This window comes from Pristiophorus japonicus, chromosome 5 (genome assembly GCF_044704955.1).
Source record: "Pristiophorus japonicus isolate sPriJap1 chromosome 5, sPriJap1.hap1, whole genome shotgun sequence".
Taxonomy (NCBI): Eukaryota; Metazoa; Chordata; class Chondrichthyes; family Pristiophoridae; genus Pristiophorus; species Pristiophorus japonicus.
This window is the reverse complement of record NC_091981.1, coordinates 226,840,885-226,859,766: the sequence shown is the minus strand read 5'-3', so window position 1 is coordinate 226,859,766 and position 18,882 is coordinate 226,840,885. Positions and strand designations below refer to the sequence as shown.

Genomic DNA, 18,882 nt, shown 5'->3' with positions numbered 1-18,882 from the left:
GTAAGGAAGTACATTAGCTTGGAGGATGTGGAATCGGTATGGGTGGAGGTACGGAATACCAAAGGGCAGAAAATGCAAGTGGGAATTGTGTACAGTCCACCAACAGTAGTAGTAAGGTTGGGGACAGCATCAAACAAGAAATTAGGGATGTGTGCAATAAAGTTACAGCAGTTATCATGGGCGACTTTAATCTACATATTGATTGGGCTAACCAAACTGGTAGCAATGCGGTGGAGGAGGATTTCCTGGAGTGCATTAGGGATGGTTTTCTAGACCAATATGTCGAGGAGCCAACTAGAGGGCTGGCCATCCTAGACTGGGTGATGTGTAATGAGAAAGGACTAATTAGCAATCTTGTTGTGCGAGGCCCCTTGGGGAAGAGTGACCAGAATATGATAGAATTCTTTATTAAGATGGAGAGTGTCACGGTTAATTCAGAGACTAGGGTCCTGAACCTAAGGAAAGGTAACTTCGATAGTATGAGACATGAATTGGCTAGAATAGACTGACGAGTGATACTTAAAGGCTTGACGGTGGATAGGCAATGGCAAACATTTAAAGATCACATGGATGAACTTCAACAATTGTACATCCCTGTCTGGAGTAAAAATAAAACGGGGAATGTGGCTCAACCGTGGCTAACAAGGGAAATTAAGGATAGTGTTAAATCCAAGGAAGAGGCATATAAATTGGCCAGAAAAAGCAGAAAACCTGAGTACTAGGAGAATTTTATAACACAGCAGAGGAGGACAAAGGGTTTAAGTAGGAGGGGGGAAATAGAGTATGAGAGGAAGCTTGCTGGGTACATAAAAAGTGACTGTAAAGGCTTCTATAGATATGTGAAGAGAAAAAGATTAGTGAAGACAAACGTAAGTCCCTTGAAGTCAGATTCAGGTGAATTTATAATGGGGAACAAAGAAATGGCGGACCAGTTAAACAAATACGTTTGTTCTGTCTTCACGAAGGAAGACACAAATAACCTTCCGGAAATACTAAGGGACCGAGGGTCTTGTGAGAAGGAGGAAGTGAAGGAAATCCTTATTCGGCGGGAAATTGTGTTAGGGAAATTGATGGGATTAAAGGCTGATAAATCCCCGGGGCCTGATAGTCTGCATCCCAGAATACTTAAGGAAGTAGCCCTAGAAATAGTGGATGCATTGGTGATCATTTTCCAACAGTCTATCAACTCTGGATCGGTTCCTATGGACTGGAGGGTAGCTAATGTAACACCATTTTTTAAGAAGGGAGGGAGAGAGAAGTCTGGTAATTATAGACTGGTTAGCCTGACATCAGTAGTGGGGAAAATATTGGAACCAATTATTAAAGATGATATAGCAGCACATTTGGAAAGCAGTGACTGGATCAGTCCAAGTCAGCATGGATTTATGAAAGGGAAAACCTGCTTGACAAATCTTCTAGAATTTTGTGAGGATGTAACTAGTAGAGTGGATAAGGGAGTACCAGTGGATGTGGTGTATTTGGACTTTCAAAAGGCTTTTGACAAGGTCCCACACAAGAGATTGGTGTGCAAAATTAAAGCACATGGTATTGGGGGTAATGTATTGACGTGGATAGAGAACTGGTTGGCAGACAGGAAGCAGAGAGTTGGGATAAAACGGGCACTTTTCAGAATGGCAGGCAGTGACTAGTGGGGTGCCACATGGCTCAGTGTTGGGACCCCAGCTATTTACAATATATATTGATGATTTGGATGAGGGAATTGAGTGTAATATCTCCAAGTTTGCAGATGACACTTAGCTGGGTGGCGGTGTGAGCTGTGAGGAAAATGCTAAAAGGCTGCAGGGTGATTTGGACAGATTAGGTGAGTGGGCAAACGAGTGGCAGATGCAGTATAATGTCGATAAATGTGAGGTTATCCACTTTGGTGGCAAAAACACGTGGGCAGAATATTATCTGAATGGCGGCAGATTAGGAAAAGGGGAGGTGCAACGAGACCTGGGTGTCATGGTACATCAGTCATTGAAAGTTGGCATGCAAGTACAGCAGGCGGTGAAGAAGGCAAATTGTATGTCGGCCTTCATAGCGAGGGAATTTGGGTATAGGAGCAGGGAGGTCTTACTGCAGTTGTACAGGGCCTTAGTGAGGCCTCACCTGGAATATTGTGTTCAGTTTTGGTCTCCTACTCTGAGGAAGTGTAGCGAAGGTTCACCAGACTGATTCCCGGGATGGCAAGGACTGACATATGAGGAGAGACTGGATCGACTGGGCCTGTATTCACTGGAGTTTAGAAGGATGAGAGGGGATCTCATCGAAACATATAAAATTCTGACGGGACTGGACAGGTTAGATGCAGGAAGAATGTTCCCGATGTTGGGGAAATCCAGAACCCGGGGACATAGTCTAAGCATAAGGGGTAAGCCATTTAGGACTGAGATGAGGAGAAACTTCTTCACTCAGAGAGTTGTTAACCTGTGGAATCCCCTACAACAGAGAGTTGTTGAGGTCAGTTCATGGATATATTCAAGAGGGAGTTAGTTATGGCCATTTCGGCTAAAGAGATCAAGGGGTATGGAGAGAAAGCAGGAAAGGGGTACTGAGATGAATGATCAGCCATGATCTTATTGAATGGTGCTGCAGGCTCCTGCACCTAATTTCTATATTTCTATATTCCCCCTCTTATTCTACAAATGAGACACTGCACAAGAATGCTTAACGTGAATAAAGAATTTATAAAATATTTGTAAATTTATGAAACATTTGTACATTGTTGAAACTTTGTAAACTTTAATTGTGAAACTTAAATAAACGTTTCACTTGAACACAATTTGTAAAACTTTGAAAACTTTTATAAAATAACAAAAACAGGAAAACTACAGCAAAACAGCACAAAGCAACAACAACCCCTGCACCAAACGTCTTTTAACTGCGGCCACCTTTCCCCCCTGATCTTAATCCCCCCACCTTGCCCCTTCCCATACCCGTGTTGCGACTAAGATGGTGTGCAGCAAGGCGTGCAGGACGCTGCTGTTGTTGGGGCAGTGACAATGGAGATGCCATTGGATCACCTGGAGAAGCTCAGGGTTTGGAAGGCCCAGCTTCTGAGTTGGAAGGCTCTTGTTCGGCATCCCCACTCACAGGTGCTGTCGGTCTGGGTGGTATGACACTGGGGTCTGCAGTGCCAAAAGTCGAGCCCATCAATTGCCACAGGGCATTGACAGCCATGGTGTTCTCCCGGATCGTAGCTGCAATCTGCGACATGTCCGCAGATTATGTCGCAGATGGTGCCATGATGTTGCCGGAAATCTCAAAGTTGCTGGAGAAATATTACCAACGATGTCTCCGCAAGATCCTAAAATCCACTGGGAGGTCAGGCGCACCAACATCAGCGTCCTCATTCAGGCTAACATTCCTAGCATTGAAGCACTGACCACACTCGATCAGCTCCACTGGGCAGGCCACATAGTTCACATGCCAGCCACGAGACTCCCAAAGCAAGTGCTCTACGCGGAGCTCCTTCACGGCAAACGAGCCAAAGGTGGGCAGCGGAAATGTTACAAGGACACCCTCAAAGCCTCCCTGATACAGTGCGACATCCCCACTGACAATAGGAGTCCCTGGCCAAAGACCACCCTAAGTGGAGAAAATGCATCCGGGAGGGCGCTGAGCACCTCGAGTCTCAACGCCGAGAGCGTGCAGAAATCAAGTGCAGGCAGCGGAAAGAGAGTGCGGCGAACCAATCCGACCCACCCCTTCCCTCAATGATTATCTGTCCCACCTGTGACAGAGTCTGTGGCTCTCGTATTGGACTGTTCAGCCAACAAGGAACTCACTTCAGGAGTGGAAGCAAGTCTTGCTCGATTACGAGGGAATGCCTATGATGATGATGGTGATGTTGCCGGAAATACCACCCAGGGCCTGGAGGATCTCTCGACCGAGTTCGACGCTCATCCTTGACAGTCCCACCATATCCAGGTGTGCATCTGCCTGTCTTTCAGCAGACCGGCTTTGCCGACTCAACCTCTGAAGAGACGGCCTACGGGGTTTAACTCTGGGGTGCATTTCTGCACATGACTTGGATGGGACAAAGCCTGTGAATGTGGCTTCCTCTGAGGAACTTGTGGCCGCAGCTAAAAGATGTGCTGACTGCATTGCCCCCTCCACCCCCTCCATCCCCTCCACCCGCAACAGCTTCATGAGTTTGTTCCTCCCGTTGAGGGCCCTCAGCACGGCCATCATCTTCCTCCTCGACCCACACACGATGGGCTGAGGTGGAGGCTTGCATAGCACGATGTCGGGCCTCAGAATCCTCATCTGCAAAATAGAAAACAGCAGACGAGTGGTTAACAGCAGGGGAGGAGGCAGGGTGACATGAGTAAGGTCACATAGTGCAGGCTTATTTGAAGGACCACCACTACTGCATTATATGTCGGCGAGTCGTCGTCAAGTCTTCCTCGATTTTGAGGGACTGCCTATGATGATGATGATCACATTACCCAAACCCGAGTCCACAGACACTGCATCACATGGCCCCAACCCAGCCTGGGGATTTTGCAAGACTTACCCTCAGTTTTGACCATGGGCTTAGCACTCACATGGGCAGTTGACCTCCCGGAAGCACCAATTAAGCCAGCCACTCGCTCCTCCAGGTCTGTTAAGGGATGCATATTGAGCGGACCACTGCCTGTCCATCGCTGCTTGCGGCGATTGTGGGACTTTTCCTACAAAGGTGACAATAGGAATGGTTACCAGAGGGCCCTTTCTGCTCTTGTGACACACACAGATAGCCATCAAAGCACTTATACCATACTGTGCGCATTGAATACAGTCCTCTGTTTAATTGCCCTGGTAGTTGCACATGGTTCACGAGAAAAACGTACAGAAACATCTTTTAAGATGTCAAAAAGCAATCTTAATAATGTGTAATGATCATTCATAAGAACATAAGAACATAAGAATTAGGAACAGGAGTAGGCCATCTAGCCCCTCGAGCCTGCTCCGCCATTCAAAAAGATCATGGCTGATCTGGCCGTGGACTCAGCTCCACTTACCCACCCACTCCCCATAACCCTTAATTCCTTTATTGGTTAAAAATCTATCTATCTGTGATTTGAATACATTCAATGAGCTAGCCTCAACGGCTTCCTTGGGCAGAGAATTCCACAGATTCACAACCCTCTGGGAGAAGAAATTCCTTCTCAACTTGGTTTTAAATTGGCTCCCCCGTATTTTGAGGCTGTGCCCCCTAGTTCTAGTCTCCCCGACCAGTGGAAACAACCTCTCTGCCTCTATCTTGTCTATCCCTTTCATTATTTTAAATGTTTCTATAAGATCACCCCTCATCCTTCTGAACTCCAACGAGTAAAGACCCAGTCTACTCAATCTGTCATCATAAGGTAACCCACTCATCTCCGGAATCAGCCTAGTGAATCGTCTCTGTACTCCATCCAAAGCTAGTATATCCTTCCTTAAGTAAGGTGACCAAAACTGCACGCAGTACTCCAGGTGCGGCCTCACCAATACCCTGTACAGTTGCAGAAGGACCTCCCTTCTTTTGTACTCCATCCCTCTCGCAATGAAGGTCAACATTCCATTCGCCTTCCTGATTACCTGCAAACTAACTTTTTGGGATTCATGCACAAGGACCCCCAGGTCCCTCTGCACCGCAGCATGTTGTAATTTCTCCCCATTCAAATAATATTCCCTTTTACTGTTTTTTTTCCAAGGTGGATGACCTCACATTTTCCGACAGTGTATTCCATCTGCCAAACCTTAGCCCATTCGCTTAACCTATCTAAATCTCTTTGCAGCCTCTCTGTGTCCTCTACACAACCCGCTTTCCCACTAATCTTTGTGTCATCTGCAAATTTTGTTACACTACACTTTGTCCCCTCTTCCAGGTCATCTATGTATATTATAAACAGTTGTGGTCCCAGCACCGATCCCTGTGGCACACCACCAACCACTGATTTCCAACTCGAAAAGGACCCATTTATCCCAACTCTCTGCTTTCTGTTTGCCAACCAATTCTCGATGCATGCTAATACATTTCCTCTGACTCCGCGTACCTTTATCTTCAAGATGCAAACAAGGTGCAACACTAAGTCTACCTACAGCAACATGTGTCAGATTTACAATTTAAGTAATCAAGGAGTGCATGAATAAAAATATTACTTACTCTCACGACCCTGCAATGGTCATTCCACCTTTTCCTGCACTGCTGGTGGTCCCTGTGAAGGTTATCTACTGAGAAGACCTTCTCAGCAATACAGATACAAAATCTCCTTACAACGGGGGGGGGGGCGGGGGGTGATTACTTCGACCCCCCCTATTAAACTCTCCCCATCTACTCTCAATTGCTGTTATCACAGCCTCATTCGCATCGGAACTAAATTTCCTGGCCCTCTGCCTGCTATGATCACCCTGCTGCATCTTCTCCTTTCTCTGTAAAATGGTAGATTGAGAGCTAGGTGTACTGCGCATGCACGAGCGCAATCAGAATCACGAGAAAAAAAAAATCGGAAGAAAAAAATCGTCCAAACAAAAATTGCGAATGCTTAGAAGGTCCATTTTTTTTCAGATGGCTCAATTCAGCTCCGGTGCACAAATACCATCATGCAAGGCCGGATTTTACCATTGCAGCCGGTCACTGGCGAATCTTGCGGCCTCCAGCCATAGTGATATTCCGGCGGTGAAAAAACATCAAACTCATCGAGTACCGCACAATAACCGGTCATAGCGCTATTTTCCTAATTTCTCGCCCTATGTATATATTTCCTGCCAGAAAATATTATTGAATTTTTTGCCTCGTGCAGACCTCCCTTTTTTATGTTCTGTCCTCCTACCCCTCAGCTGCTCTGCTAGTGTAAGGGCCGCATTGATTTTGGAGAGTGGCACTTTACCACTGGCCCTAGAGTAGTCTGGAGCTATTCGACCCCAGCTTCATACTGTTGGCTAGTATAATGCTTACATAACTGACATAGATAGGTGGCTAAATTGGGCTCTGTAGTGCCCATGTTTTGGGCACAACGAGGCCTTCTAAAGATAAAAAATGGTGTCTGCGATGCGTGCGCACACTTCCGACTTGAGGTGCACCAGAGGCCATCTTGGTAAAACAGGTTTGGTGTGCGCACCTAACGACTGCTGGCAGCATGTAGAGCAGTCAGATCATGACCTCAATCCATGTGCACAGTGATTGACGCCAACATTGCCATTTTTGAGCTCCACACTGCAGCCTACAGGGTTAACTGGCATGAACGACCCCCACTAGCGCTAATTATAAAGATCATGAACTATTTGTTGGATAGCAAGTAGTTGTTGGATTATTTCTTTTAGGTTTTGGTGCAATTCTATGTGTTTTCAGAACTTTTCCATACCTGTTGAAAGTTTCAATAGTCTACAGGGAGTGGTCTGGCTGGTGCTGAAGTACTTCAGTTGCTTGCAGACATGGGTCGCCTAGTTGGCCTTCCTCTTAGAATTGAGCATGACTGCTTGAATGAAGAGCGGTCCCACAGAGAAAGACAAACTGCTAAAAGAGTGAGGAGGGGGAGAAGGACTCTCAGCTGGAAGGTATTTCAGGAGCAATTCTCTTACCTGAACTTGAACAATGGCCAATGCTTGAGACATCTGTGCTTCACTAAAGAAGTCGTAATGAAATCTGCCAATTGCTTCAGTCACAACTGCAACCTCAGAGCAGGTCAAGGGTCGCATTGCCTGCGGTTGTCAAGGTGACTGTAGCTCTGAACTTTTATGCTCCTGGCTCCACAGGTTGCTGCTGGAGATAAAAACATAAGAATTAGAAACAGGAATAGGCCCTACAGCCCTTCGAGCTTACTCCGCCATACAATAAGATCATGGCTGATTTTCAACCTCTACTCCACTTTCCCACCCGATCCCCATATCCCTTGATTCTCCTAAAGTCCAAAAAATCTATCTCAGCCTTGAATATATTCAATGACTCAGCATTCACAGCATATCTTTCGGATAGAGGATTCAAAAGATTCAAACCATCTGAGTGAAGAAATTCCTCCTCATCTCAGTTTTAAATGGTCGACCCCTTACCTTGAGACTGTGCCCCTTAGTTCTAGACTCTCTAACTAAGGCAAACATCCTCTCAACGTCTACATTGTCAATCCCCCTCAGAATCTAGAGTATAGGCCCAATTTATTCATCCCAGGGATCAACCTAGTGAACCTTCGTTACACTGCCTCTAAGGCAGTGGTGGGCAAAATATGGCCCACGGGTCATATCCCGCCCACCAAGTCATTTTATCCGGCCCACTGAATGGGAAAGAAATAGAACATGAGCCGGAGCTCGAGCTGCACATTCGTCTATCCACTTTCACTTCTCATGGGCCAGAGACAGACCCGAACTGCAGCCAAGGAAAAAACACAGTAATATTCATTCAAATGAATAATTCGCAAAAACAATTCTCCTCAGCCCGATCTTAAAAGGATACGTTCAATAATTCTGGGTCCCAATGTTTGCCTTGGTTAGAGAGTATCGGCCCAACCTGCTCAACCTTTCTTCATAACTCAACCCCCTCATCCCCGGAATTAACCTTGTGAACCTTCTTTGAACTGCCTCCAAAGCAAGTATATGCCTCTTTAAATAAGGAGACCAAAACTGTATGCAGTATTTTAGGTGTGGTCTCCCCAATACCTTATACAGTTGTAGCAGGACTTCTCTGCTTTTATATTCTATCCCCCTTGCAATAAAGGACAACATTCCATTTGCCTTTCTGATCACTTGCTGTACCTGCATACTAACTTTTTGTGTTTCATGCACAAGGACCCCCAGGTCCCTCTGTTCTGTAGCATTTTGTAACCTCTCTCCATTTAAATAATAATTTGCTTTTTTATTTTTCCTGCCAAAGTGGATAACCTCACACTTTCCCACATTATACTCTATCTGCCAAATTTTTGCCCATTCACTTAGCCTGTCTATATCCCTTTGCAGATCTTTTGTGTCCTCCTCACAACTTGCTTTCCCACCCATCTTTGTATCATCAGAAAACTTGGCTACATTACACTCAGTCCCTTCATCCAAGTCAATGGCCCAGAAATTCTGATCGAGGTCTTCCTTGGGCAAACTACTGAAAAAAGGAAAAATAAATGCGCACTTACCTGAAGGTGCTGCGCTCGCTCGAACTTCCGATTCTGAGGCCTTCACTCACTGCGCATCGGAGCGTGTGCACGTTGGGATGTCCGTATGCTGGAACTGGAGTCACATGGCTCTGGGCAGCCAATCAAGGTACAGTATTTTCTCATTCATAATAATGGGAACTCTGTAAGTTGGAGTTCCCATTATTATGAATGAGAACCCCCCCTTCCAAACACACAAAACACTAATAAAAAATAGAAAACTACTTTTAGTAGTATTACGAAAATAGAAAAATAAAAAAATAGAAAATTTAAATTAAAGTTCTTGTAAAAAAATATATTTTCCCAACTTTTTAAAAAGTTTTTTTAATTATGCCTTGAAATAAACTTACCATAGTGGGGAGGGTTTTTAAAAATAAAATATGTTTTAATATGTGTTAATTTAATTTAATTTTAATGTTTATGTATGTTTTATACGCCTGCTTTTTCAGGCACAAGATTTTTGAGGACATTTGCTGGGCACGATATGCGCAAATATCGCAAATCTTGCCCTGCAAGTGTCCTCGCTCTCGATATGCGCGAGATCTGTCAAGCCAGAAACTTGACAGATCGGAAAAGCCGGTTTTCAGCGCATGCGCATTGCGTGCTGAAAACCGGCTTTTCCCATGCATTCCAGGGTCCGTAGAAACTTCGTACGGACCCAGGATATTGGAATTTCAGGCTCATTAATATAGATTGTAAATAGTTGAGGCCCCAGCACTGTGGCATCCCATTTGTTACCATTTGCCAACCGAAAATGACCCATTTATCCCGAATCTCTGTTTTCTGTTAGTTAGCCAATCCTCTATCTATGCTAATATGTTTCTCCCAAGAACTCCATGAACTCTTATTTTGTGCAGTAATCTTTTATGTGGCACCTTATCGAATGCCTTCTGGAAATTCAAATACATTACATCCACTGGTTCCCCCTTATCCACCCCACTTGTACATCCTCAAAGAACTCCAGCAAATTTTTTCAAATGTGATTTCCCCTTCATAAAACCATGCTGACTTTGCTTGACTGCATTATGATTTTCTAAATGTCCTGCTACTGCTTTCTTAATAATGGACTCCAGCATTTTCCCAACGACAGATGTTAGGCTAACTGGTCTATAGTTTCCTGCTTTTTTAAAATAGGGGCATTACATTTGCAGTTTTCCAATCTGCTTGGACCTCTCCAGATCCCATGAAATTTTGGTAGATTGCAACCACTACATCCACTTTGTCTGCAGCCACTTCTTTTAAGACCCTAGGATGCAGGCCACCCAGTCATGGGGATTGTCCACCTTTAGTTCCATTGTTTTACCGAGTACTTTTTCTCTACTGGTAGTTTTAAGTTCCCTCTCCCTGTAGCCCCTTGATTATCTATTATTGGGATGTTTTTAGTGTCTTCTACCGTGATGACAAAATATTTGTTCAAAGCCTCTGCCATTTCCCTGTTCCCCAATATTAATTCCCCAGTCTCATCCTCTAAGGGGCCAATGTTTACTTTAGCTACTCTCTTCCTTTTTATATACCTGTAGAAGCTCTTAATATCTGCTTTTATATTTCTTGCTAGTTTACTCTCATAATCCATCTTCACTCTCTTTATTTTTTTTTCGTTGTCCTTTGCTGGTTTTTAAACATTTCCCAATCCTCTGGTCTTCCACTAATCTTGACAACATTGTATGCCATTGTTTTCAATTTGAAACCATCCTTTATTCTCTTAGTTAGCCACGGATGGTTCTCCCTTCTCTTAAAGTCTTTCCTTCTCACTGGAATATATATTTTTTGAGAGTTGTGAATCCTCATCTCCATAAATCATTTACCAAAGAATCATAGAATCATAGAAATTTACAGCACGGAACGAGGCCATTTTGGCCCATCGTGTCCGCGCCGGCCAACCAAGAGCTATCCAGCCTAATCCCACTTTCTAGCTCTTGATCCATAGCCCTGTAGATTACGACACTTTAAGTGCACATCCAAGTAACTTTTAAATGTGGTGAGGCTTTCTGCCTCTAGTGACCGGCACTTCATCTTTCCTCTCCCGGTATCCAGAGTACGACGGCAGGGAATTCTCATCTGGCACCAATTGGGATGACATCAGAACTCTTTGCAGAGGGACATAAGGATGACTGATGTGTGAAATTGATGCTGACACAGGCTCTAAAGAGGGTACTGTTCTATTTCATAGCACTGATTTACAGAGAACAGAAAATACTGCAACATTTTCAACTTTTATCTTTGATTCATTTCTAAGCAGTATCAAATTCATGTTGTCTATGTAAGATAGCATCTGACTACTATCTGAATTTATGTTTATGCAATGTTTATGTTAATGCAATGTTCCGTCTCATTTTTTTTTGCGTGTGGTCCCTTTAAATTTGCAGCGCAGTTAGCTTCTATGCAGCCGCACATACGCAATATCTCTTCCAGCGGTCAGAAACTGGGGATCGCCCTGTGCAGATCAGCGCGATTGGTGGAACATTGGTGGGCGGCCCTTGACAGCTCACCAAAACTTGTTAAATGGCCCTCCAGCCCAAATATTTGCCCACCCCTACTCTAAGGCGTGCTTGACCTTTCTCAGATAAGGAGATATTAATGAGATAATGTGGAGTCTATAGAGCTGTGGAGGCTGTGTCATTGAATATATTTAAGGCGGAGATCGACACATTTTTGAGCAATAAGGGAATAAAGGGATATAGGGAATGGGCAGGGAAGTGCAGCTGAGCCCATGATCAGATCAACCATGATCTTATTAAATGGTGGAGCAGGCTCGAGGGGCCAGGTGGCCTGCTCCTGCTCCTATTTCTTATGTTCTTATGTTCTCAATCCATGCTAATATATTACCCCCTTTTATCTTGTGCAATAACGTTTTATGTGGCACCTTATCGAATGCCTTCTGGAAAACTAAATACACCACATCCACTGGTTCCCCCTTATCCACCCTATTCATTACATCCTCAAAGAACTCCAGCAAATTTGTCAAACATGATTTCCCTTTCATAAGACCATGCTGACTCTGCTTGATTGAATTATGTTTTTCCAAATGTCCCGCTACTGCTTCCTTAATAATGGACTCCGGCATTTTCCCAACAACAGATGATAGATTAATTGGTCTATAGTTTCTTGCTTTTTGTCTGCCTCCTTTTTGAAATAGGGGCATTACATTTGCGGTTTTCCAATCCGCTGGGACCATCCCCGAATCCATGGAATTTTGGTAGATTGCAACCAATGCATCCACTATCTCTGCAGCCACTTTTTTTTAATAACCTAGGATGTAAGCCATCAGGTTTAGGGGTCTTTTCCACCTTTACTTCCATTATTTTACCTAGTACTACTTCATTAGTGATAGTTTATTGTATTAAGTTCCTCTCTCCCTATAGCCCATTGATTATCCACTAATGGGATGTTTTTAGTGTCTTCTACTGTGAAGACCGATATAAAATTGTTCAATGTCTCTGCCATTTCCCTGTTCTCCATTATTAGTTCCCCAGTCTCATCCTCCAGGGGACCAACATTTACTTTAGCCACTCTTTTTCTTTTTATGTACTTGTAGAAACTCTTACGATCTGTTTTTATATTTCGTGCTAGTTTACTTTCATCATCTATCTTCCCTCTCTATATCATTTTTTTAGTCATCCTTTGCTGGCTTTTAAAAGTTTCCCAATTGTCTGGCCTCCCACTAGCCTTGAAGATTGGCTAACTAACAGAAAACTGAGAGTTGGGATAAATGGGTCATTTTCCGGTTGACAAACAGTAACTCGTAGCGTGTCGCAGGGATCAGTGCTGGGGCCTCAACTATTTACAATCTATATTAATGACATGGATGAAGGGACAGAGTGTAATGTAACCAAGTTTGCTGATGCTACAAAGATGGGAGGAAAGGAAATTGTGAGGAGGACACAACAAATCTGCAAAGGGATATAGACAGGCTAAGTGAGTGGACAAAAATTTGACAGATGAAGTATAATGTAGGAAAATGTGAGGTTATCCACTTTGGCAGAAAAAAAAGAAAAGCAAATTATATTTTAAATGGAGAAAAATTGCAATGTGATTCAGTACAGAGGGACCTGGGGTCCTTGTGCATGAAACACATAAAGTTAGAATGCAGGTACAGCAAGTAATCAGGAAGGCAAATGGAATGTTGACCTTTATTGCAAGGGGGATAGAGTATAAAAGCAGAGAAGTCCTGCTACAACTGTACAGGGTATTGATGAGGCCACACCTGTAGTACTGCAGCTTTGGTCTCCGTATTTAAGGAAGGATATACTTGCATTGAAGGCTGTTCAGAGAAGGCTCACTAGGTTGATTCTGGAGATGAGGGGGTTGACTTGTGAAGATAGGTTGAGTAGGTTGGGCCTATACTCATTGGAGTTCAGAAGAATGAGAGGTGATCTTACCGAAACATATCAGATAATGAGAGGGCTCGACAAGTTGGATGCAGAGAGGATATTTTCACTCGTAGGGGAAACTAAAACTAGGGGCATAGTCTCAGAATAAGGGGCCGCCTTTTTAAAACTGAGATGAGGAGGAATTTCTTCTCTGAAAGTTGTAAATCTGTGGAATTATCTGCCCCAGAGAGCTGTGGAGGCTGGGTCATTGAATATATTTAAGGCGGAGATAGACAGATTTTTGAATGATAAGGGAATAAAGGGTTATGGGGAATGGGTAGGGAAGTGGAACTGAGTCCATGATCAGATCAGCCATGATCTTATTAAATGGTGGAGCAGGCTCGAGGGGTCAAATGACCTACTCCTGCTCCTATTTCTTATGTTCTTATGAGACAAAAACTGTGCACAGTGGTCTCAGCAACAATTGAGGTAAGACTTCTTCACTTTTATACTCCAACCTCCTTGCAATAAAGGCCAACATGCTATTTGCCTTCTTAATTGCTTGCTGTACCTGAATTTCTGTGTTTGCTGTATGCAACATCTCACAGATTGCAGTGCACAGCTGCATAAGGGAGGTCACTGAGGGTCTCTATACTAAGAGAGAGAGCTTCATCTCATTCCCTCTTGCCAGGGACAAGGAGGCGGTGCGAGCATATGAGGGTTTACTCGGATTGCAGGCTTCCCCATGGTGCAGGGTGCCTTTGACTGCATGAATATTGCTTTGCGTGCGCCTCATGTAACTTTGCCATTTTCCTGAACTGAAAGGGAATCCACTCCTTCAATGTAGAGCTGGTGTGTTACCACAGACAGCATATCATGCATGTGAATACCCATTATCCTGGCAGCAGTCATGATTCATTCATTCTGCGGAAGTCCTTTGTACCAGCTGCATTTGAACCACCACGGAAAATCAAAAGGTGGCTACTGGATGTCGATGGTTATCACTCATGACGTGGCTCAGGACTCTGGTCTAGAATCCACACGCACGTGCACAAGCAGGCAGACAACGAGTGCCATGCTGCCACAAGGAATATTATAGAGCACACCATCGGCATCCTCGAACAACACTTCTGCTGCCCGGTCTGCTCTAGAGCAGCCCTGCAGTACTCAATTGAGCGGGTCTCAAGGTGTGTGGTGGTATGTTGCATGCTGCACAACTTTGCTATTATGAGCGAGCAGCGCTCATCAGGCGAGAAATGGAGGAGGAGGAAGTGGAGTAACAGGGAGGGGTAGGGGGGGCTGCAATATACACAGCCCATTTCTGCCCGGGCTCTATGTGATCAAATAATTCATGAGCGATACCAGTAAGCTCAAACACAGCTCCCCATTCACCAACAGTCCCATGCTCCTTAACTTTCCTCTATCACTAACCATCACATCGTCCTCTTTCCCAAAATGCAAAAATAAAAGCCAACACAAAATACACATTCCAATCCAAATTTATAAATTAAATCATGACATGATGCATACAAAAAAAATGAATCATCCTTGTGCATTGCCTTAGTGTTTCATCCATGTGCCTTTGCCTGCCATAGTGCTTCTATGAGGTGCTTCCCCAGTGGTTACAGCATTGCTCGTGGAAGGCTACTGATCTCAGTTTAGAAGACTGCAGATGGCCTTGGAGGATGACCTTAAGCTGTTCTGGGCCTAAAAGGGCTGGCTTCAGACTACACCATCTTGACCTGGGCTGCACCAGTCTGGGCTGGCTGGCTGACAGCAGAACTCGTGTTCGGCCTTGCCCTCTGGCGAGCTGGCACCTGCACTATCCATTTCCCCATCTTGGCTCCTGCACACTTGTCTCACTATGTGCCTGTCCCTCCTCTATCCTATCCTCTAAAATACACACAGTGTCAGTATCTGAGCTGGTGGCTACGACTCTGTGAAATTGAGTGATGGTGCGTCTTCATCTTCACTGTCTTTTTGCTCTTCCTCCACTCTTTAGGAAGCTTCCCGTTCTTGAGTATCTGAAATGAAAAGTGATAAGGGTTGAGTGGTGGTGAGGGGAGAGGAGAAAATAAGAAATGCGTGCTGGCACATTCTGCAGCTTCTCAGTCAGAAGAGATTAAGGGGTGAGGGAGAAGTGGGATGAGAGAAGGAGGATTAGATTTACAGATACCCTCATCATTGATCACATCAGCTCGGCTGGTGGCCAATGCCTCAGCGATATCCCTTCCCATGATAGCCAGCACTGTCTCCTCCATTGGCATTAAAACATGCAGACGTGCTTTCCTCCTCCTGTTAATTCCTGCTGCCTGCTGTTATGCACCACCTTCCCCTGCAAGAAAGAGTGAAGTGCATCAGTGAGTGTCGTGCAATATGTTTGGGTGATGTGGCTACCATGGTTGAATAGCTGCCAGTGTGTGCAAGCTGTGAGATATAGGTGTGAAGGTCAGGTAAAGCATATGAATGGTAGGGTTGATTGATAGCGATTGTTGGTGGATGGGGGTGTAGTGAATTGAGCAGTCGATGAAGCCAGTGGTCCAATTGGTAAGATATGGTATTTAAAGATAAACTCTCTGACCTTGACAACTCGTGTGAGATCATTAAACTTCTTCCTGCAATGCATCCAGGTTCTTGCAGCTGTACTCCTGGCATTGACCTCCGCTGTTATCTCTTCTCACTGCCTTCTGAGCATGTGTCTGGAGGGCCTCCTTACCCCCCTGATGATACAGAACATCTCTCCTCCACTCCATCTTTTCCACCAGAACCTCCAGTGTAGTGTCTGAAAACCGCTCTCTACCATGGTCAGCCATTGTTGAATCTTCCACAGCACACTTTTGAAAATACCCTCACCACCTCCAACTACCACAATGCACCTCCCCTTTAAGAGGTGCGGGCTGGCTTTCAGTAGTTCCAGGCACTCACGATATCAGGCCCCCTGCTGGTGTTTGCAGCCAATGAACAGCACAGGGTGCACTGGCTGCATGCAGCAATCAGTTAAAACAGCAGGCAGCTCAAATTTGACATGCTGCCTGCATCGTACTCAATGAGCGCAGGTTACTCGCTCATCGTGATCCCCGCGCCCGTTTTGGCACCTTATCCAATTTGACCCCATAGACTTTGCTTCCCCTTTGATCTAATTTTAATTTGAGTGAAAAAAATACTGACCAATATTAATACTATATTGCTCCACATGGAGATGAGTTGAAGTTACACTGTGCAGATTGATATGAAATTCCCCCATCTACTGTTTTAACAAAAGCATTAAATCATTTTAAATAAACAAGGTCATACCCTTGTTGAGATAGTGGACAGAGGAATGTCATGGGAATATTTTAATGTGTTCACATGATCCTACGTTGATGTATAATTTCACCCAACAGTGAACAGATTGGTGAGCACACCAATACCATCTGCAGTTTCTCTATAATTTATATAATTTATTTTCTCTTATAAAAATAAATTGGCATATGTGCGTGAGGAGCTGTTGTTCTAAAAAGCATTACACAATTATGTAATTTCATTTAACGTCAGTGTCCATTAGAACCTTGTCCCCACGCCTAATTTAAAATACAACAGATATTAATATAAAGTAAAACAGTTACACAGATTTCAACATCACGTATCTTGTCCTCCATAGAATTATATAAAGTATTCTCAAATTACGTACATATATAATATATTATCTGTGTGTATAAAATGTAAAGGGATGGGGAATTTTGACAGAAGCTCATTTTTTCTTTCTCTTCTTTCATCCGTCAGGAGATCCTAATGGTGATGTAATTACCAGGCTGTGTGGACAATCTGCTACCACTATTCCACTGGTCATACCCTTCCCCCAAATCTGGGTTCACTTCCTATCTGATCCATTAGTGGAAGATATTGGTTTCTTTGCCAAATACAGCTTTACAGGTCAGTATTTTTACTTCAGACCAGCTGCCCATTAATGGCATTTTTATTCCTTAAAAAAGGAAATTAAAGCCTGAAAATTACACTGAATTATACTTCATTGGCTGTAAAACACTTCTTTCTTTCTTTCATTCTTTCATTCGTTCTTTCTTTCTTCATTTGTATCAAATGATTTTCTCCACTATTTTAATGAGGTATATAAGTCTTTCAAAATAAATGATTGACATCTCTGTTAAAATAATAGGTAGACAAGTTTGATATGAAAGATGTAAGTACAATGATGCTGCACAACTTAATTTTCAAGTTTAAATTCTTTAATAAATTTTCCCTTACTACATAAAGCTTCGGGCTAGAAATTCGCCGACTTTGCGACCGGGTTTTTGCCGCAATTTGACCCTCCGCGGCGACAACCCGGTTGGCAGGATCTTCGGGGTACCTTTTTACGGTGGGGCTTTCCACGTACCGTCAGGGAAAGGAGCGTCGACGTGCAACACCTGAAATAGCATTTGCAGTCGATATTTGGCTCTCTCTGCACCTGTATTCTGCGCCCAGAATACCAACAGGGAAAAACCTGCGAGGCAGCCCTGTCAGCAGCGGTAAGTATGAAGACCTGCAAAAAAGGTAAGTTAAAGTTTTTATTTTTTAATTCTTTTTCAGCGATTTAGTAGGTAAGGGTTTTGTGAATGTTTTGTGAATTTCTTTTTGTTTTTAGCTATTTTTTCCCCCTCCCAAGGCCTTTCTCGCAGCGCTATCGGGCCCGGACTAAAGTTGCCGAAATTCGCGGTCCTCGTGCAACGCAGATTTGTACCATTTCACAAATTAAAGGCCAAATATCGGGCCTGAAAACGGTAGCGAAGCGAAAACGGTAATTTTGGCGTTATATACCGTTTACCGAATTTCTAGCCCAGCAAGTGTTTTATTTAAGAGAGCATTTCATTAATTTTCAATAAATGTTTTTTTTTACCAAATATAACCTGTCAGAAATTGTAATGACTATGTTATGTGTAGCTTAGAAATCAGACAGTATTGTTTGTGACAGAGATAAGATTAAATTGTGTATAGCGTTCTGTATTAAAAATAACTGGTGTATGTACAATAAACTAAATGCTACCACAGTGGTGTATTATAGGATTATTCCAATTGTGTGAAAGGTAAATTCACCGATCCAGCACTCCCAGAGGGGAGTGGCCTTTGAAGGGATTATGGGTCAGATTTGGGGCTACAACATAGCAGCGTCAATTTTTTGAGTTGGAGCCCCTTTGAGCTTTGTGCCCCCTGCCCCCCACCCCCACATCCACTGTGAGCACAGAAATCCCTTACAGAAATGTATTCTTGACTAAAGTATAGAATTCCAATATATACATTATCTCATTCCTTTCCATTTCATAATATTTAAATTGTCATACAAGAATAATCTTTTTAGTCAGAATTTTTTTTATTACTGAGAGCACTAAATACAGCCACCCCACTGCTAAAGTTTATCTGGAGCTACCAGCAGAATTTCGATGTTGTCAAATTACTTCTGCCTGTAAAATATATATTTTTGAAAGTGTGCTTGTTCT

At 43.7% G+C, this 18,882-nt stretch overlaps 1 protein-coding gene across 1 annotated transcript in view; it reads left to right on the top strand.

Moving 5' to 3' along the window:
• cubn (cubilin (intrinsic factor-cobalamin receptor)) overlaps positions 1 to 18,882 on the top strand; it is a 457,745-nt gene that overhangs the window by 298,099 nt on the left and 140,764 nt on the right. The window contains exon 46 of the mRNA XM_070880231.1: positions 17,174 to 17,323. Within this exon, the coding sequence (XP_070736332.1) occupies positions 17,174 to 17,323 (150 nt within the window). The remainder of the gene's footprint in view (positions 1 to 17,173; positions 17,324 to 18,882) is intronic.